The 24,564-nt window shown below is 49.3% G+C and overlaps 1 protein-coding gene across 2 annotated transcripts in view; it reads right to left on the bottom strand.

The window, feature by feature from the left end:
- Positions 1–24,564, bottom strand: part of DPF3 (double PHD fingers 3) — a 252,318-nt gene that overhangs the window by 81,185 nt on the left and 146,569 nt on the right. For both annotated transcript variants that reach the window (XR_004677074.1, XM_034993242.1), the window contains exons 5-6: positions 22,701–22,796; positions 14,301–14,379 (exon numbers count right to left, since the gene is read on the bottom strand). Coding sequence is in view for 1 of the 2 variants with exons in the window: in XM_034993242.1 (XP_034849133.1) it covers positions 14,301–14,379; positions 22,701–22,796 (175 nt within the window). In the remaining variant the exon portion in view is untranslated. The remainder of the gene's footprint in view (positions 1–14,300; positions 14,380–22,700; positions 22,797–24,564) is intronic.

Raw genomic sequence — 24,564 nt, 5'->3', positions numbered from 1 at the left:
AGCACTATTTAATGATATCTCCCCGCCACACCAAATACATACAGACCAGCTTCATGGGCGTGGGACCCGTGCATTCAGACAGCGTCCATGCTCAGAAGGGCCCCACACTTGCCTTAATGCTTTGCTACCACCATCTTGAAATTCTTAATACATATTGAACAAAGGGCCCCTCGTTTTCATTTTGCACCGGGTCCCGTACATTGTGTATCTGGTCCTGGAAACCTGTTAGGGCTGGGGTCAGAGATCAGGGACTAAGTTACTCGAAACAAACAACCTCACAGCCCCGAAATATGGGAGCTGCCACATGGAACACAGGACCCAAGCAGCCCTGAGCTGGGAGTAAAATGCCCCTCTGCGGTAACCTTGGAAGTCTGGCCAGGGCATTTCAGCACCACCCTTCAGAGAACCAGTTTCTCGGTGGTGAGTAAGTGGGTAGGCTGGATCGGAACCACCTGGACTCAAAGCCCTGCCTAGTCTCCTACTGACTGCCTGTGTGATCTGGGCTGAATTGCTAAACCCCTCTGTGCCTCCGCATCCTCTGTGGCAAATGGGGATGATCACAACAGCACATCTGCCTCACGTCGTCGTGAGAGTCTGTGAAAGAAACACATTTAAAACAGTGCCTGGCTCGTCCTGAGGGGCAGCCATTGTCAGCTCTTATCAGCACCATGGCCATCAAAGCAAAGGGAATAAACCCAAAAGGGGAGGGGGGTAGCTAAGCATTTCTCCTCTGTGGTCAGGGGTGATGGAGTCGCAAGAAAAAGAAGGTGGGGAAAGTACACTCTGAAAATAAAGTCTTAGAACCATCTGCTCTCCCTTTATCACGTCAGCAACCTCACTCTGGAATGATCTGTCGTGCGGAATCAGACCGAGCCCCAAGACTGCTGAAGCATTCAGAGAGGGCTGCGCCCCATCCTCCCACCCCGGTCTCCGTCCCCGGGGCCTGCTCTTTTGTGTCCTGGCCCTCTGAAGCCATCATCCCAGGGACCGGTCAGCCCGGCCTGGGCACAGCCCTTGGCCCTTGTTTTTCCCTTGGCAAGTATGCACCTGGATTTGTGTTCCTGGCACGGCGCTCGGAGGGGACCGGCTGTGACAGTAAGGAAGGTCCAGCTTGCCTTCCTCTCTCTCCTTCCCCTGGGGCAGATCCATCTGTCAAGGTGCAGAAATCGTGCTTGCCCACTTCCCCATCCAGAGCTGGATTCTCCAGGTAGCACCTCCTGTCCGGAGTTATGAATACCTTCAGTGTTGCCCCAGAATATTTACAGCAGCCCCCTCCCCGCTCCAACCCTACCCCACTCACTCCTTGTCTGGGGGAGCAGGGTAGGGGGAGGCGGCAGGGTGGCGGGCGGAGAATCAGGGGCAGTTTATGTGAACAAAGCCGGCTGCCGCAGACAGCAGCATCCTTCCTGCAGGGGAGAGACAGCCGCCTTCCCCACTGATAACTTAATGACTCTGGCACATTTTCATCAGTCCAACTTGGAGCATGCAGTGGGGATCTGAGCCAGTGGTTTCCCAGAGACTGAAAGCAATTACGGGATGAGCGTCCAACGACAAAGCCTGGGCCTCGGGAGTCACCGGGCCGCATCTCATTCCCAGTTGTGCCCGGTGGCACTTGCATCCAACCCGAGGAGGCTACTTCCCTCTCTCTGCAGCTCCACTTCCTCATCTGTAAAATCGACCCAGCCGTGCCTGTCAGCTGCCGATGCCCCCAGAGCATCACACTTACGGGCTGTGAGGCAGGCACACGGTCCTACGCTGAATTTCACAGTAGCTCACAAGATAAGGATGGTCAGCCCCATTGTACAGATGAGGAAACTGAGTCTGAGGGCACTGAAGCAACTCCCTCAGTGGCAGGGCCAGGATTTGAACTCAGGTCTGCCTGACTTTGAAGCATAGGACTGCAAGATGCGTTATTCTCCATCCGGACACTCCTCCCAGTGCCCGGGGCCGACGTGTCTATGGCCCCTTGCTCTCTGCCTCTGGTGACGCTGGGCCAGTGGGAGGCAGGGACAGGAGAATGGGGGGCGAGAAGGGGAAGATGGGGATTTGTGCCCTGCCCTCCCTGCTTGGGCAGCATGCTGGTGCAGGTACTACCCCACCCCCCTGTCCTGGGCACCATGTGTCCTCCCCCTGCCCCTTGGCACTCAAGATGGAAGGGCTCCCCCTCTCCCTTTCGCCACTTCTATCCTGCCCACACCTCCTTAATCATTTTGGCATCTAATTCTCTTCCCTTCAGCCCTTCTGAGTAGAATCCTATGTCCCAGTGGGCCCAGGACAGATACAAAAGGAGGCCATTTTGACAAAGGGATCATACCCTACCAGACTGGGTCATAGACATTTGGGGCTCCCCACACCTTCCTGACTTCTCTCTGCAGAACCATGTGGAGGATGGAGGAATGCCTACAACCAGTCCCCCAGAGAAGCCCCAAGTGAGAAAAGCCCTGCATGACTCAGTTTGGGATAAAACTCAGGGGATACTTCAAAAATTCCCCAGGTCAGACTTGCATACTCATGGTGGAATATTAATCCCTATGACTATTTTAAATGCCTAGGCCTTACCCAAAGAGCCAACCATGGCTCCACTGAGCTCAAATGATGAGAGTAGCCCAGGTCCTGCAGTGTCTAGGCACCAAGAGGCTCCTCTTGGGCAAGTCCCCGTGGGCTTCTCCTCCTGGCCTGGAAGTCCAGAGGCTAGACACGTGGGTGGCCTTTGGGAGACCTGGTGTCTGGCCCTGGCTCTCCTACTAACCAGCTATGCACCCTTGGACAAACCCCATACTTCTTTGGGCCTTGGTTTCCCCATCTGTAAAATAGGACAATTGAATCAAATAATCTTGAAGTCCTTTGATTCTACCACTTCGTCATTCTCTGTTTTCTCTGGGCTCTCTGAGGCCTGTATGCCTCCTGAATGAATTAGTCCCTGGACTCTGATAGAAAACCAATGTAAGCTCCCGGCCTTAGGATCCACCCAGGGCTTGCCTACATCCCTCTCCCCTCCCCCTCACCAAGCCAGGTCAGCAGCTGCCTTCCTGTGGCTTCGTTTCTTCTTCCAGGCCACACTTGGTGCTTATTTTAAACTGAATTCTTCCAGAAAAAAGCACAGGGGCTGGAATAAGGGTGGGATGTAACATCCTGATTTTTCAAAGGCACATTCCTTGGGGCCTGGCACTGACCCATGTACGAGGAATGAGTCCAGAGACAGGATCTATCAAATGCCAGGGATCCACAAATCCTGTATCTTCATTGAGGGAGGGCATTCTGCTTATTTTAGGAATTTGCTATATATGAATGTGACTCCAGTTTTTAAAAAACAGGAAGAATGGAGATAAGCAACAAGCTTTTCATTTCTAAATACTATATAACCTGATTTCGGATCCCCAGCAGAGAATGCAGAAACTCCCAAAACCAAAGCATTAAATGTGTTAGTGGGACTCTTTCCTGCCCTGCTGAGAAGCAGGGTAGCAGAACTCTGTTAAACTCTGGGATCTGCCTTCTTGTGTCCGCTAATTGGCTGTGTGACCTTGGGCAAGTTACTTAATCTCTCCAAACCTGGGTTTCCTGGTCTGGAAAATGGAGCTGATAATAGTTCCCATCTCACATGGGTGTTACGAGAACTGAATGAGCTCATCCTTGTAAAGTGCTCAGCACAGTGGCTGGTACACAGCAAACACTCAACATTAGCTGGGCTGGCTAGCTTCTCTGGTTCCTGACACCTCCAGCAGCCAGTGCACAGAACAGAACTGGGGACCCAAGGTAGGTGCGAAATATGTACTTTCCTGACTTGGCATAAAGAAAATAAATATTTTTTGAGCGCAACTATGAACCAGACAGGGAGCTAACTGTTTTTGCACGTGGTCTCATTTAACCCTCTTGGAAACCCTCTAAGGTTAATCTTACTGTCCTCACTTGACACAAAAAGAAAGCAAAGCTCAGAGAGGTTTCAGGATTTGTCCAAGGTCACAGCCAGGAAGTGACGTAGCAAAGATGCAAATCCTGGACTTCTGACTTGAGAACCATCTTCTGGCGTCCCCTTTGCAGAGATGGTATCTTCATTTCTTATTCTGGTGTGTCCTACACTAGCGTGTCCTTAATCTACTTAAAGGGCAAAATATAATCCTTTTTTTAAATCATACATTTAAAATTACTTAAATAATAAATATAAATGTCAACATTTCTGGAGAAAATAAACAAAGAAAGATTAAAAAAAATTAGACCTATGACCATAAAGTATGGCAGCCCCCAGATCTGGAAATGTGGCTAGTGTGCTCTCCCTCAGGATCTCCGGGTGAATATCTGCCATAAACACTGCCTCAGATGCAGATGGGGCTTTATTTGTGAGTTCCGACCTATCCGGTATGTCTCGCTGGCCTTTCCCTGAGGTACACCCCCATCCACCTGCAGCATCCCTGTAAGTGCCTCACTTCCTTTGAGGAACCAAATGTCCAGTAGCATGTGGTAAATATTCCTGCCTGGATGTCCTGCTAGTTCCACACACTCCTATGTGAAAATTTCATCATTCTCCAAAATTACCTCCTCCTCTAGAATATTCTAGTTATTCTCCCTCGTGTCTCCACAACCCAAGCTCAACACTTCAAGAGTCATCGTTGCTCCTCCCTCTCGCTTGGACTCCACATCCTGTTCTGCAGGGTTTTCACTCATAAAGTCTCTCCTGTTGTCACCGTCTACTTTGTCTCTGCTGTCATCACCATCCAGACTTCATGTGTTCTCCTATCTCCTTCTCAGCCATTGGGCTTAAGGCTCTCTGCCCTGAACACACCTTTCCAGAGATGTGTCTGGGATCATCATGTTCACCACTGACATCTAAGAAAATCAGCCTGGTATTCCCAGTACCCTTGTCCAACTCTGTACCCCCCAATCCTCCTACCCCAAAGCTCTGCTCTGACCAAGCTGGTCTCTCTCCTGTCCTGCTATGTGCATCCCACACTCCTCCACATTTTGGGAGCAACCACAGTGCTGGGGCTAGGATGCAGGATGAATGTAGTGTACTTCCTGCCTTCCAAAGGCTGACAGTCCAACCTGAAGAACAGACAGACTGCTATCATCCAATGTGACAGGAGGTGGCCTACACAAAGGTATATACAAGGTAAGGCAGATTCCAGGAAAAGGTGAGTGACAGGAGAGGTGGGAGACACTGCAGGGGAGGGAGGGAGGCATTGCTGACTGGGATCAAATCCTGTCTCTGCCATTTTTTGCTGTGTGACCTCAAGAAAGTTAATTAACGCCTCTCCTCCCCAGTCTCCTTATCTCTATGTTGGAGATGATCATACCATCGGTCTCATGGCACTTCTGTGAGGGTTAAAGAATTAATATAGATAAAACCCATAGAACATTCCAGGTCCATAATATAAGTCAACGAACTTATGCTATTACTATTACTACCTCACCGGCCCACCACCACCAACTCCCACACATACCCCTCCATCCCTGGAGAATAAAGTCAATTCAGTACTAATTCACTGGAGATCTGCTTGGCCTCCTAGGGAAGCACCTCTGACACACCGGCTCCTGCCCCCCAACCACTCCCTCCCCTGAATTCCGACAGTGCTCTCTATCTACTCAATGAAATATGCTTGGTGGGGTGTTATCTCTGTGATATCAGCCTTATCTTTCCAACTCTATTGGAGATAGAGGAAATAAGGAACAGGTGAAGGAGGAAGACACATTCATTAAGCACAACCCAGGTGCAAACATTTTTATATACATTATCACACGTGCCTTTCCCAACCATGCACCATCCCCACTCCACACCTGAGGACATGGAGCCTCCCAGCAGCAAAATGATTTTTTTCAAAAATGCCCCAGATAACCAGCTAACAAGTGACAGAAGCACAATTTGATCTCAGCTTTTTCTCACTCCGAAGTCAGTGCATGTCCCTCTTCACCGAGCTTTCTCTCTCACCTGGGCAGCACGGACCTTGCTGCCTACTTCCCTTACCCACCACCACAACTTGAAGTAAGAGACATCAAAGGCTGTGTACCAGGCCCTTTGACCTCACAATTCCACCCCTAGGAAATCATGAAAGCATTATGCAAAGATGCAGCCGCAATATTGTTTGCAATAGTGAACAAACTTTAAACCGTCTAAATATCCAACAAGTGGAACACAGCTTGAGCAAACTGGGGCGTGCCCACGTGATAGAACACCATATAGCTCTCAAATGTCATAAACATGTCTTTACTGACCTGGAATGATGTTTCCCATGTACTGTTGAGTGAAGGCATGGGTTAAAATGGTCTGTACCATGGTGTGCATACGTGCGTGTGTGTGTATGTGTGTGTGTGTAGAAAGAGACAGAGACGGACAGAATCCTCAAACGGTATACAAAACCAAAATGGAAGCTATCTCTCAGGAGTAAGATTATGGGTGATTTTTATTTTTCCTTTATGCATATCTGTAATTTCTGATTTTTCTGCAATGAATATATACCATTTCCATAGAAAAAAATTATTTAAAAAAGCAAACTGCTACACATGTTCATATCTACCCTGTTATCGGTCATCTACATCTTGGTAGGAATTATTTGCCACAAAGTTTGCATTCAGGAACAGCTAGCTGAGAACCAGCTCTGACTGGAGGATAAAATAATTCAGGAGGCCGTGGGTTACAGCTCAGAAAAGGCAAACCAAGTCCTTGAGAGCCAGAGGTGTAGGCCAGGGAGGGGAGGGCAGGCAGCAGGAGCAAAGGAAGGGGAGAGATGCAGGTGTGCGGGGAACAGGGACAGACTGCAGCTTCTCTTCAGCCCTGCCTGCAGCCAGCCCTGCTGGGTGCTACTGGTGTCCACAACAGGATGGCATTTAAATATTTAAACAGACCCAGCTTCGCTGTCACAATGCACTCCATCTCCAGGGATCAATCCCATGCCACAGGCCCTGCTCCACAAATCAAGTTTCTGGGGCACAGAGCCATTCCCACCCTCCCCCGCCACACCCCATGCAAGGACCTGCAAGATAATAGCATGGACAACTGAGTGATGAGCCCGGCTTCCCTTCAGTGACAAGGGCAGCCAGCCTGAAGGCCACGTTATTGGCTTTTCCACTGCAGCTCGAAGCTAAAAGCACATGAGTCTTAGAGAATGTGGGGCCTTAATGCCCTCAAAAAAAAAAAATTTTTTTTTTATAAGACTGCAATAGTCATCTGATTCTCCTGTACACTCAGGTATGGGGGAATCCTGAGTAATTTTAGGGAGTTGAGATCAAGCAGATTTTGTGAGACTACCTTGGGTGCAAGCTGGGTCTGCCCCATACACCAGTCCGTCCAGCCCACAACCCCTCTCAGCCTGTAACATGGCGGCCCGACATCTTGTCTCCAGGGAGAAGAGCCTCATTGTTAAGCCACTGCCTGAGAAGAAAGGAGCCCATGGTGTGGGGAAGGGGTGCTGACGGGGGAGGTCTAGACACTCAAGAAAGGAGCCCCCACATTGACAAATCAGGAAAGTGACGCCATAGCCCCTGAAGGGTAGAACCAGGACCAGACCCCCAGACTCTTTGCTTTTCATCCCATACCCTTCTCCCTCCAGGATTCCACCATCAAGAAGAGCAGGAAGGAACCCGAAATCCTATTCTGACACTGCCCCATTTGGACATAGTTACACCCCCACTGAATTTCTAAAAGGGAGGTAATACTGTGAAGTGGCCGTGTTTTCAGTCACGGGCCACACAATCAAAAATACATGCCTGTGGGGTGAGGGTGGTGGAGAACAAAGTTTTTACTGATATGGAGGCTGAGTTGAGAGCACCCACTCCTGATGTGTGAATACTCGACATGACTCAGAGGTGAGTCATGCTCCCGGGAGGGCTTTGATCATGTCTATATGCCTTTTGTCACTAATCCACCCTAATGCCCCAGGTTGGGGGGGGGGGTGATTTTAATAGATTTAAATGTAAAAGGTTTAAAAGTATATAATCTATTCCATTCCACTGACTCCAGCTTGCCAGCCTGACGCCTAGAAGCCATTTGTTAACAGTGGACATGGCTTCACCTCATAAATGAGATGTATGTGATCATTAATTCACTTCTGGTTTTTTTTTTAGAGACAGGGAGACATGGTGGGTGGAGGGAGAGGAGGAAGAGGAGGGAGAGAATCCTAAACAGGCTCCATGCCCTGTGAGGAGCCGACTCGGGGCTCAATCTCACAATCCTGAAATCATGACCTGAGCCAAAATCAAGAGTCGGACACTCAACCGACTGAGCCACTCAGGCACCTCATTAATTTACCTTTAAAGACTTATTTATTTGAGGTGGGGGAGGGGCAGAAGGAGAGAGAGACTCTTTTTTTTTTTTTTTTTTTAATTTGACAGAGAGAGACACAGCGAAAGAGGGAACATAAGCGGGGGAGTGGGAGAGAGAAGCAGGCTTCCCGCGGAGCAGGGACCCTGATGCGGGGCTCAATCCCAGGACCCTGGGATCATGACCTGAGCCAAAGGCAGACACTTAATGACTGAGCCACCCAGGTGCCCCGAGAGAGAGACTCTTAAGCAGACTCCAGGCTGAGTGCAGAGCCCAACACGGGGCTCCATCTCACAATCCTGAGATCATGATGTGAGCCAAAACCAAGAGTCAGACGCTTAACTGACTGTGCCACACAGGTGCCCCTAATTCACTTTTAAAACATGTTTTTTCCTCAACTCACAGGACAGCCACACTCCAGGGTAGGAGGCCATATTTCACCCGCAGGATGTATGGACAAGTTCCCTCACCTCTCTGCACCTCGGTTTCTTCATACTAAAGTGAGGTCAATTGTCCCTGCCTCTCAAGGTTATTGTGAGGATTTACAGAGACAACGTACGTAACGTGCTCGGCACCGTGCTCTGCACACCGTAAGCACCATGAGCAGGCGTTATCACCGTGATCAGAAAAAGCTGGGAACAAAAGACGAGGGTTGGCAAGGCTGTGGAGAAACTGGAACACTTGTACACTGCTGGTGGGAATGCAAAATGGTGCGGCTGCTCTGGAAAATAGTATGAAGCTTCCTCAAAAAACTAAAAATAGAATTGCCATAGGATCCAGCAATCCCACTTCTGGGTATTTGTCCAAAAGAACTGAAATCAGGATCTCAAAGAAATATTAGCACTCCCATGTTCACTGCAGCACTATTCGCAATAGCCAAGATGTGCAAACAACCTAACTGTCCGTTAACAGATGAACTGATAACGAAAATTTGGTAGAAACATACAATGGACTATCCTTCAGTTTTTAAAAAGGAATCCTTCAATATGCAACAACATGAATGAATCTCGAGGACGTTATGCTGAGTGAAATAAGCCAGTCCCAGCCAAACAAATGCTGCCTGATTCCACTTACATGAGGTAGCCCAAATAGTCAGCCTCGGGGCATCAGAGAGGGGAATGGTGGTTGCTGGAGGCTGGCAGAGAAGGGGAGTTACGAAATCACTAACCAATGGGCATAACGTTTCAGTGGAGCAGGATGAATAAACCCTACAGATCGGCTGCACGGCATTGTGCCTATGTTCAGCAATAGATATTGTACACTAAAAAAATGTATTAAGAAGGTAGATGGTTAAGTATTCTTTCCACAGTAAAATAAACTTAATTTTAAAAAAAAAATTTTAAAGAAAAAACTGGGAATGGGCGCCTGGGTGGCTCGGACGGGTAAGTGTCTGCCTTTGGCTCAGGTCATGATCCCCGGGTCCCTGGATGGAGCCCCACTCAGCAGGGAGCCTGCTTCTCCCTCTCCCTCTGCCCCACCCCCCCTGCTTGTGCGCTCTCTCACGCTCTCAATTAAATTTTTAAAATCTTTAAAAAAAAAAAAAAGAAGAAAGAAAAATGGGAAGGGGAAAAAAAAAAACTTCACTTCCATTGTGCCCAGCAAAGGGGTAAAGGGGGGCTTGGCTTCCCCCTAAATGGCTGCTGCTTAGAGACACCATGTTCTCCCTCTCTCCCCCCGCTGAATATCACCCCACCACCCCCATCTTCTCCCCTGTGATGCTTCCTGCACAAAGACAATGGCAAAGTGGGTCTCATCCAGAGTCAGTCCCAGTGATGCCAATAGAAAATTCAGGATTGGGAGCAGTTGGAGAGAGAAGAGATAAACATTTAGAATGATTTTTAAAACATCCCAGTAGCCCGACCCAAGGACTGCTTTCATATGTCTGTCTCCAGTTATCATCCCACCTCTAAAAGGGGGCTAATGACACTGTTAGGATTTAAAGCTATTAAGTAAATTAAGGCCAAGTGCTGGATTGCTGAGTTTTATATGGGACTGCTGAGTTTGAGATCAATGCTGGGGGAAAAAAAAAAAAAAAACGAGAAAGGAAAGATTCTAAAGAGGCCAACTAAAACAGTGAAGCAAGCCTATGGCAGTTGGCGTGGAGAATTCCTGAAGACTCTAGAATTTCCAGGTGCCAAAAGCAGGGACTAATAAAAAGGCTGAACAGTTAGAGGCCAGAAGCCTTCAAATTTGAATGAAGTAGACCAGTCACTCTCAAAAGTCAGTATTCAGAAGTAATTCCCCTGAGGAGCTCTCAAAAAAAATGCAGGTTCCTGGGTCTGCTCCCCGTGGTTCTGATGCAGGAGGTCTGGTATGAGGCCCGGGAATCACATTTTAATAAGCATCTCAGTTCTCTCTGTGCAAAAAGCACAGGCCCAGGGGCGCCTGAGTGGCTCAGTCGTTGAGCGTCTGCCTTCGGCTCAGGTCATGATCCCAGGGTCCTGGGATCGAGCCCCGCATCGGGCTCCCTGCTTGGCGGGAGGCCTGCTTCTCCCTCTCCCACTCCCCCTGCTTGTGTTCCTGCTCTCTCTCTCTGTGTCAGATAAATAAATAAAAATCTTTAAAATAAAAAAAAAAAAGCACAGGCCCACACTTTGACAAACACTGACGGCCTTCCCCATGAAGTCATGTTCAGTCGCTCTGTGGATAATGAACACTTTTCTTTGGCAAGACGTTGGAACAGAAGAAACAGCACTTTTATCCTCAAGCTTGGTAAACGTTCAGGATAATTAATAGGGACTGGTTACGTGCTGGAAAATGAAGTATTCATGTACACACACACCACAGATTGGGTAAAAAAATAAATTATGTTCAGATGATTTAGTATTTCTCTGAGATGGAATAAATTCGATGGCTCCGTGAAAGGCAACAGGCAAACTATCTATCACCTGAAGTTAGCAGCTAAGATAATATTTCAACCACCCATCTTGAAAGGGATGCTTGGACCAAGAACATAATAGGACAACTACATTTAGGAATATAAACCAGGAAGGGTTAAACACAATCGCATCTGAAAGATAGTTATTACTACTCCACGTATAAGCCCAGGAAGAGGTGGTGGGGTACAAGGTGGCCTAATATTTTCATAAATAACTCAAAAGATGGAGTGGGGATTATGCAAATCAAACCATAGACAACACAACAATGGCAGGGATTGCAAATCTGCAGAGGATGAAATTCAACTACGGGGCAATGTCTTTAAATTTGCCTTTATTGAATCTTGTATATTGAAGTCACATATTATTGTATCTCTTTATTGAGACTCAATAGGGCTAAACGCGGAGTGATTTATGGAAGAAGGAATAATCAAATGCATTAAGTAGAAAGGAGCACGCACCTGGCGAGGAGGCATGGGGTCAGGACAGGCCCTGCATGGGAAGTCGTGGGCATGGTGCACAGGGCAAGGGGTGGGCCAAGTACTTCTGTTCTCTACAGACACGGGCTGTTATTAAGAGCCAATGTCTAAAATAAACAAGGAAATGTGTCTGTTACTCTTGGAGCTACTTGGCCTTGGTGTTACTTCCAGTGGGAGTGCTGAGCTTAAATGTAAACCTGGAAGGGAATTTAGAGCAGGCCATCACAGAGGTTATGGGATGTGGCCCTAGATAAACCAAGAATACAAGGGGACGTGAAAAGCATCTCCAAAATAGACAAAATGCTCAGTGCCCATTTGTTGGGAAAAGATGCGCAAAAGATAAGGAGGCCTGTAGGAGAAAAAAAAAATGTAGCTCCTATTAAGGAAAAACAATCCTTCAGAGCACAGTTGGAATCATGGAAGAAAGGGTAGCTTATGGTAACACCATCCCTGGGGACACTCAAGGAGGTGACCAGACACCTCTCTACTTAGGATGCATTAGAGATTATTAAAAGCATTCCTTGCTCAGTTCGGGGGTGGAGGGTGGGCCTCATGACCTCTCCAAAGGTCATCCCTATCCCAAAGGATCACATGTCTGAAGGGCACCAGATAAAAATAAAGTCTATTAATCACCAAGCTGCCACATAATTTCCTACAAGAGCCAGAAGAGACAAGGGCAATCTACGGTGGACCCTGGTCCCCTGAGGGAGGAGAACAGAGGCAGCGGCTGTGTGGGCAGAGCCAAGGAATCAGCTGCTGAGACTTCCAGAAAGCCAACATCAGGCCTTCGTGTAGGCCTCCCGAGCATCATAGGGTAAACAGAAGGAGGAAGAGACCGTGGGGACAGGGACAGGAAAAGAGCCAATGGTCCTAAGAGCCCCTAATCACAGCCACAGGAACTGCGGGGGAGAGCGTGATGCAAGCACTTGGCGCAGCAAGAGGGGAGCCAGGCAAGAGAGGGACACCCACAGAGGGTGCTCCGTGGAGGTGACAGGTGAGGAGGCAGACAGCAGACAAAGGAGTGAAGAGAGGAACTGAGAGGTGGGTGAAGAAGGGCACGTGGGGTTATGTCTGGGAATATATGGGATTATTGGCTGCAAATCCCATGAAAATTGAAGAGATGGAGCAAAAAGCAATCCCACTAGCTATGGAAGCAGAAAATCACATCACAAAAATAAAGCTTTTTAAAAGAGGAATCGAATGGCAATGCCCCGGTCCCAAAGCAGCTGTTGGCTTTCTTGAGGGCTGGGCTTCTCCAGCCATACACAGCTGGAAAGCCTGCTCCGAGGGGGTCAGAAGGACCCTTCCCAGCCCAGAACCAGTCCCCAGAGGGCTCACACAGCTAGGGCTTCTGTGCAACCAAACAAAACAGAGGCCCTTCCGGGAGGGCAAGACCCAGGCCAAAGCAGGCACCTCCTGACATCACCAAGAGACACCAGACCCCATGCCCTGCTCCCTCCTCATCCTGGAACAGAACCGCTGTGGGATGGAGATGTTACCTGCAAGAGTTGTCTCAGGAATGCCATCTGCACGGTGTATTAAGCAGCCAAATGGGGGTCATGGAGTTTGAGTTCTTCTAGCAAAATGTTCTCCAACCAGCTGTCACCCCACCGGGCACAGAATAACTTTTTGAAATCAAAAGAGGCCAGTGAAGAGGGAGGAAAAGGGCACCACCCCCGATGTGCTCCCTGAGCCCCATCTCCCCCACTCGCCCTCTGCTTCCACAGAGACCGCACACATTGCCAGATGCCGGCAGAAGGAACCTCAGTGCCAGGGCCCTGCCTGAGCCCCCTCGCTGCCCTTCTCCCATGGCCCAGCTCTGCATCCTCGGAGGGGAGAAGACACGAGGGGAAGATGGTCAGGGAGTGTGGTTTCTAGGGCGGTCCCTGCTGTGGAATGAGCAGATGGCGCCCCATACAGTGAGAGATAATTAGGGCAAGGATTTTCAACCCACCACCCAATGCTCTGGTAGGTGAGAAAGACAACAGCGTCTGAGCTGATAGCAATCCCTCCGAAAGCTGAAGGTTCTGGAGCTACACCCACTGGCCCTGCTCCCTGCCCCACTCTCCAGCTCCTCCCTCCCCAGCTCTGTCCGCACCACCTAGACCCAGGAGCCAGGCAGTCCTTGTCCAAGAGATGCCTCTGAAGCAAGCAAGAAAGGCTGGAGATGGATCGAGGGCCATTTATTAAGCTAAGTCAGAGAAAGATTCCTAACTTGCCCTACCTAGGACAGGAGAGAGAGAGGGAAATGAAAGGGAAACATGAAAAGCGAGAGGAGCCAAGTACCTTTGTCGGAGGATTTTGAGTTATGCTTTTGTTTGTAACTCTCTGAAACAGAGAAAGAAATAGAGGATGAATCTTCAGGAGACAGACAGAGAGAGAGAGAGAGAGAGAGAGCCAGGAGAAAGCCACCGAGGAGGAGCTGCCGGAGACAGGAGGCTGGCACCAAAGGCAGAAGGCCTCCCTGGCTGCGCCCCCCCCCCCCGCCATGCACAAACACCTGGGTGGGCGAGGGGCGGTGGTGGCAGCAACAGGAGATGGTGCCTTTGCTGAGGCGGCAGGCATGCGAGTTGGGGCGCAGGCCCAAGAGGAGGAGCCAGTGAGCCTGGGGCTGGGGGCGCGACAGCCAGGGAAGCACAGGGAAGGGAGTGCTGGGGGCAGAGGCAGGGGCAGGAAGGCGGCACCTGCCGTACTTACTGTCACAGACGTAAGGTTTGTCATGGTCTTCCTGAGAGGCAGCGTCGTGCCTCCTCCTGCCACCTGCCGAGCCACGGGCCTGGGGAGACAAGGAAGCAGGATGCTTGTTATGGTGAGGGCCACTGCGGCTCCTGACCGTACTCTGTGAGGCCCCGAGCACTTCACCTACATCTCTTCATCCGGCCTTCCTCACAGCCTTTGAACCAATAACCAACCCCATTTTACAGGCCTGGAAACTGAGGCCCAGAGAGGTCAGGTAACTTGCTCCAGAGCACTCAGCTACTCACCCACATCATCTCATTAAATGTTCACAACTCCAAGAGAGGTATTACTGTTATTTCCATTTTACAGATCAGGAGACTGAGGCAACAGCAGTCTTGCCCAGGGTCACTCCACTACTAAGTGCAGAGCCAGGACGTAAACTCACAACAGTCTGACTGCAAAGCCTACATCTACCCAATCCCTGTACTCTATGGTTATCACACGGACCTCCTCCTCCAGCTGCTTAGCCACCTAGCTTCACTGACCCCACATGGAGAAGCTCACCCTGCTCCCCTCAGCTGACCGGATGATGGCAGACTGGAGCAACCATCACCCCGGGCTCTCGCCCCAGGCTCACACTGTCCCCTTCAAGTCTCTCAAGGGCCAGCCAGGCCTGGCATCCAGGCTAGGGCACGAGCCCGGGCACGGCAGGGAGCACCCCCCACCCCTCTCCCCCGCTCCTCCTGGGGTGAGCTTCAGCTGAGGCCTCCCGCCAGTGACAAAGGCCTTGACACCTCACAGTCTCGGGGGGCCTGACTCTTGATCCCACCACCCTGCGTGCATCTCCAGAAAGAGCCAGCTCTGGGGGTGGGAGGAGTTCCACCTCCCAGGATAGAGGAGGACAGTCAGAGAGGGTGCTGGCAGCTCTGCAGGCCCGGGACAATGGCTACAAGAAGGGGGCAAGGTTTATTTTTAAACCTTTGTAAGTCCCACATGGTCACGTGTGTAGCACCCTGGCCTCCTCCAGGTCATTCTCTGGTAATGAGTAGCAGTAAAATCCCAACCAGGGAAAGGGCCTGCTGAGGTCTTTGGGGACAGAGAAGGAGTCACAGAGGTGAGAACTAAAACGTGGCGGCCGCCTGGGGTGCGGCCACCACGTTTTAGTTCTTTCACCTGCTTTTTAGTTCTTTCACTTGCTTTCACCTGCTGCAGGTGAAAGCAAGGGCCACTTGTCCAGGGGCTGGGCCTGGACAAGTGGCCCTGGAGACTTCAGGGCCAAAAGGCCTGTGATGCTGACACGCACGCACACGCACTCACTGGGGATTTCACAGCGGAAAGGCCTGTACACCAGGCCCGCGATGTTCACACGCTCTCACCAAACACGCACTCTTCACAATCAACACCACCTGCCAAGCTACCACCTCCACCACCTCCTCAGCTTGTCTCTCTCCAAAACAATTTACAAACTTCCACCTCCCTCCCACCGCTTCGCCTCTCTGCCCCCCCACCCCCCAGCCGAGCCCGCCACAGCCAGCAGCCCCGCCCCCGGCCCCGGCCCCGCCCTCGGCCCCGCCCCCGGCCCCGCCCTCGGTGCTCGGAGTTGACCCGAAGGGGGAGCCGAGAGACGCTGCGGTCCCCCCGCGGGCACTAACAGGCCTCCCCGCCTGCCCACGACGACTACGACGACAGACGGGGAGGGTGGTCACCCTCCGCTGCCCTCCCCCCCCCACGCCCCCGTGGTGAAGCCAGGGACAGCTTGACGTGTGCAGCCCGCAGCCGTGTCACAGCCGCCTGCAGCAGGTGAAAGCAAGTCAAGCAGAATGACGAGCCAACAGCAGACGCGGGGAAGGGGCACTGAGAGACTAAAAATACCGCCTGGGATAAGAGGAGAAGCCCTGGAAGCACGCAGTCCTGGGGGAGCCGCCAGCGGGAGGGGGAGGGCCCGGCTGAGAGCCAGGGTTGGATTGCACTCTGCAGGGCTGACCAGCCCAGTCACTTCCACACTGTCCCTGCACCTTGGTTTCCTCAACTGCAAAATGGGCACACGCAAGGGACTCTTCCTGCGGCAGTGGCACTCTAGTCTCCGGGAATCGCTCAAACTTGGACACTCAGAATCCCGCTAGTTTGCTCAGACATCACCTCCTCAGAGAAGCCCTCCCTGACCAACCTAGATCCCCTCATACCCTCTCCATCGTTCTCTTTCCCTTGCCCGGCTTTGTGTTTGGTCCCAGCACTTAGCATGGTCTGACATTATATCATACATGTTATTGGTGTACTTGTTGATCTTCTGTCTCCCCAACAAGGGGTGGAAAACGTCTACTTGAGCCACACTATATTCAGAACCTGGTACAGGGCCTGCCCCTTAAGACACACTTAGTAAACCTTGGCTGAATCAATTGGTCCATCGGTCGGTCAGCGAGTCCGTCATCTTTGGTTCTTCTCCTTCATTCTTTACAGCCAAGCGCTGTTGTTTCTTCCTTCAAAGCCCATCTGAGGCTTTGCATTTTCCTTCTGTTCCACATTTTAATCCATTGACCCTGAGTTGCTTGAAGAACCCACCAGCTGGGGTTCTACCTCTGCACGGCTCTTCCCAATCCACCCTGCATGACTCCCAGATCAATTAGACCAAGGGAGTGAAGGACAGAGCCCATGGTCGTTCACTCATTCATTTATTGCCATCTAAAACCCACTGACACATCCAACAGCAACCTAGTGCCTGTCCCATCAGGTTCCCCTCATGCTCATGCTATGATCCCTGTCATGGACCAGCCTCTCCTCTGCCACCCACGCTGGTGCATGCTTTAACCCCCCCCCCACTAAAATCCCACTCCTCCAAGAGCTTTCCCCTTGCCATATTGAGGAGTAAAAAGAGCACAGCTTTAAATTCAGACAGGCATAGATTTAACCACCAGCCACGTGTCTGTAGACAAGTTACTTCTCTTAAGTTTTCATTTTCTCAACTGTAAAATGGGCACAGCAACACCTTTAGTGCAGAGTTGCTGAGAGGGTTCGCGCTCAGAGTGTGTGAAACCACAGGGGAGAGCGCCACATCCACAGGAAGTGCTCGATAAATTACTTCCCCTTCTTGCCCAAGCTGATCTCTTCTCTCTCCTCTGAACTTTTATTGCATTCAGTTAGTGCACAGGCAGAAGCCTGCTGTTTTCTAATTGTATCATGGCCATTCGCATTTTCTCCTCAATTTAATCCCAAGGTCCTTAAGAGCAAAGATGGCATTTCATATTTTATTATGAACGCCCAACACTTAGATCTATGTTGGGCACATAGCATCCCAAGCTCTCACATGTATTAGTTCAGCTCATCCCTACCATACACCGTGAGTTACAGAAAGTAATAGTATTCCCATTTGGCCCTTGATGAGACAGGCTCTAAGGAGGTCTCTGACTTATCCACAGTCACAGAGTCAGTAGAAGGAGCAGGACCTAAGTTTCCAGACTCTATTCTGTAAAACTTTGAAGCTGACTGTCCAAAAGAAACCAGTCCTCCCTCTCTGAGAATTGTCCACCCCACTCCACACCTCCCACCCCACCCCACCTCACCTATTCAGACACTGGTAAGCCAAGACACCCTTGATTATATACCACGTAGCCTGGCCCCACTGGCCACAATTGATTGGCTGGCTCAAATTGGTCACATGACCTAGGCTGGGCCAATCAGATTCTGCCTCCAAAGCACTTGGACTTGGGGCAATGACTCCAGTGAGTACGGGCACTTGAGCTGGGAACCCATCAATACAGGAACTATGGAGCCAAGGGCACAGAGACGCAGGCAATACAGTCTTCTGATAGAAAAATAAAGAAGGAAGAAGTAGAGGCCACGAGCCGCCAAGGTTCCTTATTCTATCCCAGTCCTAAGTCCCTGTCTGCCGTTTTCTTGCCCTTCCTGAAGGTTGAAACTTCAAAGATTGTACCGAATTGGGGCAATGACCCAGCAGCTTTTCAGATACTCCCCATTTTTGCTGAAGTGTTGAGTTTCTTGCAATTAAAAGACTCTTGACTCAGACAGGCTCAGAGAGCTAGTTCCTGTATAAGAGTTGTTCTCAAGTAATGGCCCAGGGATCCCCAGGGATCCTTGAGACCCTTTCAGGGGGTCTGCATCACAGTACTAAATAGTAATAGAATGTTACTCGAAACTTTACACTTTCATTCTCTCACAAGTACACGGTGGAGTTTTCCAGAGGCTACCTGACATGATGATGTCATCACTCTGTGTGCTGGTGTATTCTGAAGATTAACATTTTTTTCTGCTTTAATTTCTAACATGGTAAGTGTCACTAGTTATAATCCACCAGAACAATAGCTTTTTTGGGGGGCCTCTCTCAGTAATTTTTTTTTTTTAAGATTTTATTTATTTATTTGAGACAGAGAGAATGACAGACAGAGAGCATGAGAGGGAGGAGGGTCAGAGGGAGAAGCAGACTCCCTGCCGAGCAGGGAGCCCGATGCGGGACTCGATCCCGGGACTCCAGGATCATGACCTGAGCCAAAGGCAGTCGCTTAACCAACTGAGCCACCCAGGCGCCCCTCAGTAATTTTTAAGTAAAGAATTCCTGAGACCAAAAAGAAAACTCCTGAGAGCCATAGCTCCCTATCCTTGCTATTTAGAATGTGGCCCTCAGACCAGCAGTGCTGGAATCACCTGGGAGCTTGTTAACCAGACAAACTCTCAGTCCTCCCCCCAACCCCCAGACCCACTGCATTAGAATTTGCACTTTAACAAAATCACCATGTGCTTCACATGCACATTACACTTTGAGAAGCACTGGACTGCACCAGAGTGCATCAATAAATAGTTCCTGATTGATTGACTGATTGATAATGCTCACATGGATGACTTCCAGGAATTTCATGAATTTTAAAGAGCTTGGATTCCTTGGGCTAAAGTTAGCATAGACACAATTATTAATTGTTGGGTCTGAATTGCCCTCACCCCTCAGGGTATGGCCACTGTCAAAACTCCAAGAGCTGTTCCCTTTGCAACCTCTGAACGATGTTTAGCCTTTACTAAACACTCAGAATTGGCTGGGTATTATTACTCCCATTTTCATGATGAAAAACTGAGGCCCAGAATATTGCTATAATTTGATCAAGATGATGCAGTTACATAATTCCCCCAAAGTCTAGTAAATAGTGGAACTGGGATGTGAACTCATGGTTCAAACAGGGCAGAGGCTGTTCTTAGAATTACTGCCTTACCCCTGGCTTCTTCAATGAGTGCACAAAGCACCTGGGGGTCTTGTCAAAGTACAGACTCTAATTTGGTAATTTGGTCCGTCTAGGGTGGAGTCCAGGGCCCTGTGTGTCTGACAAGCTCCCGGGTGATCCTGAGGCTGCGGTCCAGGGACCACACATTGAGGCGCTTCCTGTCAGTCCTGACAACAGAAATGCTCTCCAGGAACCAGAAGCAGCCTGAACACACCACTTAAAAGGGTAGCTTAATTGAGGCTATGGGTAAAGCAGCTTCATGCCCGTATTCCAGCACAGGCAGGCCCACTCACGCCCTTCTAGATCATCCCATGGCTCCCACCATGGATGACATGTCCACAGTGTCACTACCCAACTTAGAGCCATTCAACTGGCCCTTGGCCAGCATCAGGTAGGCCCTGAGCTAGTCTAAGCTCCATCCAGCTCCCTCACTGCGTTCAGGCCTTCTCTCAACTCCCACAAAGTTGAAATATAGCTTTTCTTTATTTCCCAACACAGTCATTCATTCAACAAGCTGGTCTTTAGCCCATGATGGGCACTGGGCCAGGCATGACTCCATGACAAAAGCACAGACCTGCATTCGAATCCTGACTTCTTTACTAGGTTAGATGACCTTGAGCAAGTTACGTAATCTCTCTGGGAGTAATAATACCAATGTATGGGAATGAAACAAGAAGTGCTGGCCACAGAAACATAACGCGAGCCACACACATCATTTTAAATTTTCTAGTAACCACATTTTTCAAAAAGATAAAAAGAGAAACAGGTACAATGAATGTTAATAATATAGTTTATTCAACCCAATGTATTCAAACTATTATCATTTCAGTACATAATCAATATAAAAAACATTAATGAGATGCTTTGCATTCTTTTCATACTAAGTCTTTGAAATCTGGTGGGTATTTTACCTTTACAGCACATTATAATTTGACCTGGCAAAATTTTTAGTGCTTGGTTCACCACATGTGGCTAGTGGCTGCCAAAGGAACAGGGCAGAAATCGAGAGTGCAGGACAAAGTACATAGTCGTCACCCTTGACGTGTAACTCTTGTTGTAAAGAGCCCCAGCACGTGGCCTGGTGTCCAGTCAGTACACAGTGAGTACCACTGCTGTGTTCTTACAGAGGAGACACCTAGCTCACATCCATGCACTGCCGAGTTCAATCATCTAGATTGAGGTTGGGAGTGGAGAAGATGTAAAGAGGACCATTCTCCAAAATCTACCTGAGTAACTTTGGTTTGCGCTGAGGGACGGGATGGAAGCAGGCCTGGAGGCACACTGCTCTTGAGTTCACAAAAGGCCCAGAAATTCTAAAGCCTCCTGCAATGATGGAATTAGATATTCATTATTTTGTGGGCCCCAGTGAAGTCATGAGTCTAGGCATTATCGACGGCTGCTGAAACAGCTAGATGAAAACTTGATGGGGAACCTTTTAAGGAGAGATCAGGCTAACAACACCTGAATCCACTGACCCATTGCCCCCACCCCACCCCGAGAGCAGAACAGCTGGACAACATGTACCTCCTGGTGCGATGCAGTAAGAGGCACAGAAAAGGTCCTTGCCTCCCCCAAAAAATATTTACACATATGAACAAATAGCCTGAGTCTAATCAAGTCTCTAATCAAACCACCAGTTTCCAGAAAATAAAGAGGATACATTAAATACCACCCATCCACCAAATCTAGAATGTCGGGAATTCTGCAAGACAAACCACCCAAGTTCTTCAACAGATAAATAGCATGGAGAAAAAAAACATGTGTGTGCATGGTGGAGTAGAGCAGGGAAGAGGTATGCCCTAGAATAAAAAAGGCTTAAGTTTCAAACAAGCCAACTGTAAAAAGGCATTTTTGAGAAAATCCAGGAAAATCATCAGGGACTGGAGAGTAGATATTAGAAGAGCTGTTGTTTTTATTGGTTGTAATACTGCAATTTGTTAGAGATTGAGGTATGTGCAGGTTAAATGATAAAATGTCTAGGACTTCCCTTCAGATATTCTCCCAAGAACTGAATATACAAACCAACAAAAAGTGGGAGTAAAGAACAAATAAGACAAGCTCATCGCTGAAGCTGGCTGGCCACTATAAGAGGCATGAAGCATCAGAGGGCTGCCCTGCCCAGCCTGAGAAATGCCAGCCCCTGCCAACAAGTCAGAGCATCCGAGCTCAATGTGGGCAGCACTGCACCACTTACACCAGTCACCTGGTTATTTGCTTATAATACAGCTTTCTGGACCCTACCCTAGACCTCCTAAATCAGAACTTCTGGGAGTGGGTCCTGGGAATCTGCATTTCGACATGCTCTCCTGGTGATTCTGATGGATACTTAAGTACAAGCAGCACAGGAATGGAGAGGCGGGTCACAATTAGCCCTGGACCCAAACCTGCAAGGCACCCATGGAGAAGAGGGGTAAAGGTCCTGCCTAGAGCCTGAAGGAGCCAGAAGGCCCAATCCTAATTCTCTAGACGCCAAGCGAGCGTACCCCTGGAGGTCCCTCTCCACCTCATTATTGTCAGATGCCCTTGCAGACCCCTGAGGGTGGCCACCAAAAGCCCCTTGGGCTTGGACATGAGGACTCTGGAGGAGCAACCCGCATGCCTCAGAGCACTGCTCAGGCTTGGGTCCCTCCCCTCAAGGCCCGCTCCCATAAGTTGTATAACTTCCACCATGGATTTCCCCTTGGCCACACCCCAGGCTTCTGGCCTCCTCTTGCCACATCCGGAGCCCACACCAAAAGCCCATGCCCTACCCACTTGGAAACCATTAGCTGTGGCCCCCACATTCTCCCAGAGTGATCCTACTCTCTGCCTAGTAAACCACACCCCAAAGCAGGTCTTTCTGGGGCAGCCCCAGGGACAGGAAAATGCAGCCTTCTTTCAAGACCAAGTAATGGGTACAACAGTCACATTCTCCTCCTCCCCCACCCTCCCTGGACCCCCACCGCAACCCTCCCAGGACCCTCACTGTCCCCTCAGGGCACCCTTTCCCTCTTCTTCTCCCTCTGGCCAGCTCTAAACTCTTACAGGCTATCGCCTGGGACCAGAGCTCTTCTGGAGTTCTTCCTTTCTGAGTATTCTTCAAGGGAGACCATGGATATGAGAGGTCATGCGGTGGGACTTGGGGTCTGGGGCCCAATTGTTCTCCCAGCCTCAGCCTCCTTTAACTCTTCCCTCCCTCATGGCATCCCCGGCTTACCCGTCCTCTGGTCCTATTCTTGCGCTTGGGGATATCTTCTTCTAAATCTTCTTCTTCATTTCCTTCTTCTACATTTTCATCATTTTCCAAAACCCTCTGAAATGACAAGAAAATAAACAGAGGGGTTGAGAAATAAAATGCAAAGGAAGAAGCCGTCAGAAGGTAATTTGAGGGAGGGGTGGGAGGTCTGTTTTGTTGTTGTGTTTTAACAAAGTGAAGACCATTGCTGGGGAAGCAGAGCCTCCAAAAGGCTGCCCAGAGTCCGAGCTCTTGGCGGTAACAAGCCTCTCAAACCCCTGGGTCCCGTCCAGCCTGATCCTCCCAGAACACTGACTTTTTTCAACTCTTTTTACCCAAAAAAACATTTTCTAAGAAGAGAATACTCTGGTAGGGGTGCTTTTTTACGTGGACCCAAGATGTTTTTCAAAACCTACAATTTTAACGTAATTTTCCTTCTGTTCCTAAATATGAAAATGTGTTCTTCTTTTCTCTGCCATTCTGGAACCCTGCCCTGTTTAATGAAAACAAGTAACTTCCTGTTCATCTGACCAGAATTTGACATTAATGTGTTGGTTCTTAATCATCCATTGTTGTTGTTTTTTTTAAGAAAAATGGATTTTCATTACAGCACATTACTTGTAATGAAGCTTAAAGATCATGAATTTAATTATCTCTCTCCAACAGATCTGTGATTCACACAGCAGCAGAGAATCCAGTTTCCATTTTACAGGTGAATAAACTGAGGCTAAAAACAATTGTAATCGCCAAGGTCATACAGTGAATCCATGGCCAAAGCCAAGTCAGGTTCATCAGCTCAGAGTTTCCTGGTCATTTCTCACCCATGTGTCTGAAGATAGAAGTAGAAGAAGATAGTAGACCCCTCCTGTAGGGACCTGAACACTTCACTCCCTTTGCAGGGAGGGGAGGGCAGGTAAGGTGTGTACCTCTAGGTTTAAGGGCGAAATAAAAGATTGTGGCAGAGGACCCAGCTCCCCAGACTGAAAGTGGGATAAGCAGAAGGGGGGCATGGAATTCACCAGACTCCATGTCAGGAGCCCTTTATGGACTCACTGTGCAACCTTGGGTGAGTCATCATCTCTTCATGCCTCAGTTTCCCCAATTATAAAATAGGAATTCATTTATTCAATCAACAAACATTTGTTTAGTGCTGACTATATGGCAGGCACTGTGCTAGACAAGCCACAGAATGACTACAGTCCTTGCCCTAAAAGGACTCTACAGTATAATGAAGGGAGGACAGATTCAAGTAACATCCACAACCATATAGTTACAACTGCCATAAACACAGTGACAGGCAAGTGCAAGCTGCTACGAGAGGCTATTAGAGGGAATTTTACCTAATCTGAGGGTCAGGAAAGGCTTACCTGACAAAGTAACCCAAGTGAGTTGAGATGTAAAGGATGAGCAAAGTCTAGCCTTGGGAATGGGGACCAAGGGCAGGGAGGGAGGAAGAGTGTTCTAGGCAGAGGGAACAGCATGAGCAAGCTCCCACAGGCAGTGAAAGGACATGGCTTGTCCACGTTGCAGGAAGAGGCCAGGGTGACTAGAGCTCAGTGACTCAGGGAGAGATTGGCATAAGAAGAGGCTAGAAAGGAGGGCAGGCACCACGTTATACTGGATAACAGCGCACATTTGCATCCACCCATGCTTGTGATGGCGTGACAATGACACAAGCTATGAAAAGGCTTAGAAGCAGGACACTCTGTACCGACATGTGGTATCATCATCACTGTTCGAGTGGCCTCCCAGACAATGCCCCTGGCCTGTCCTCCAAGCAGGAAGCCCAGGATTGAGTTTCCAGGGACCTTCTCCCACTGCCTTCTTGTCAGAGTTCTTTCCCAAT

This window comes from Mirounga leonina, unplaced genomic scaffold (assembly GCF_011800145.1).
Source record: "Mirounga leonina isolate KUSES-001 unplaced genomic scaffold, KU_Mleo_1.0 Mir_82, whole genome shotgun sequence".
Lineage (NCBI taxonomy): Eukaryota > Metazoa > Chordata > Mammalia > Carnivora > Phocidae > Mirounga > Mirounga leonina.
The sequence above is the reverse complement of the archived record's forward strand: the minus strand, read 5'-3'. Positions and strand labels throughout refer to the sequence as shown.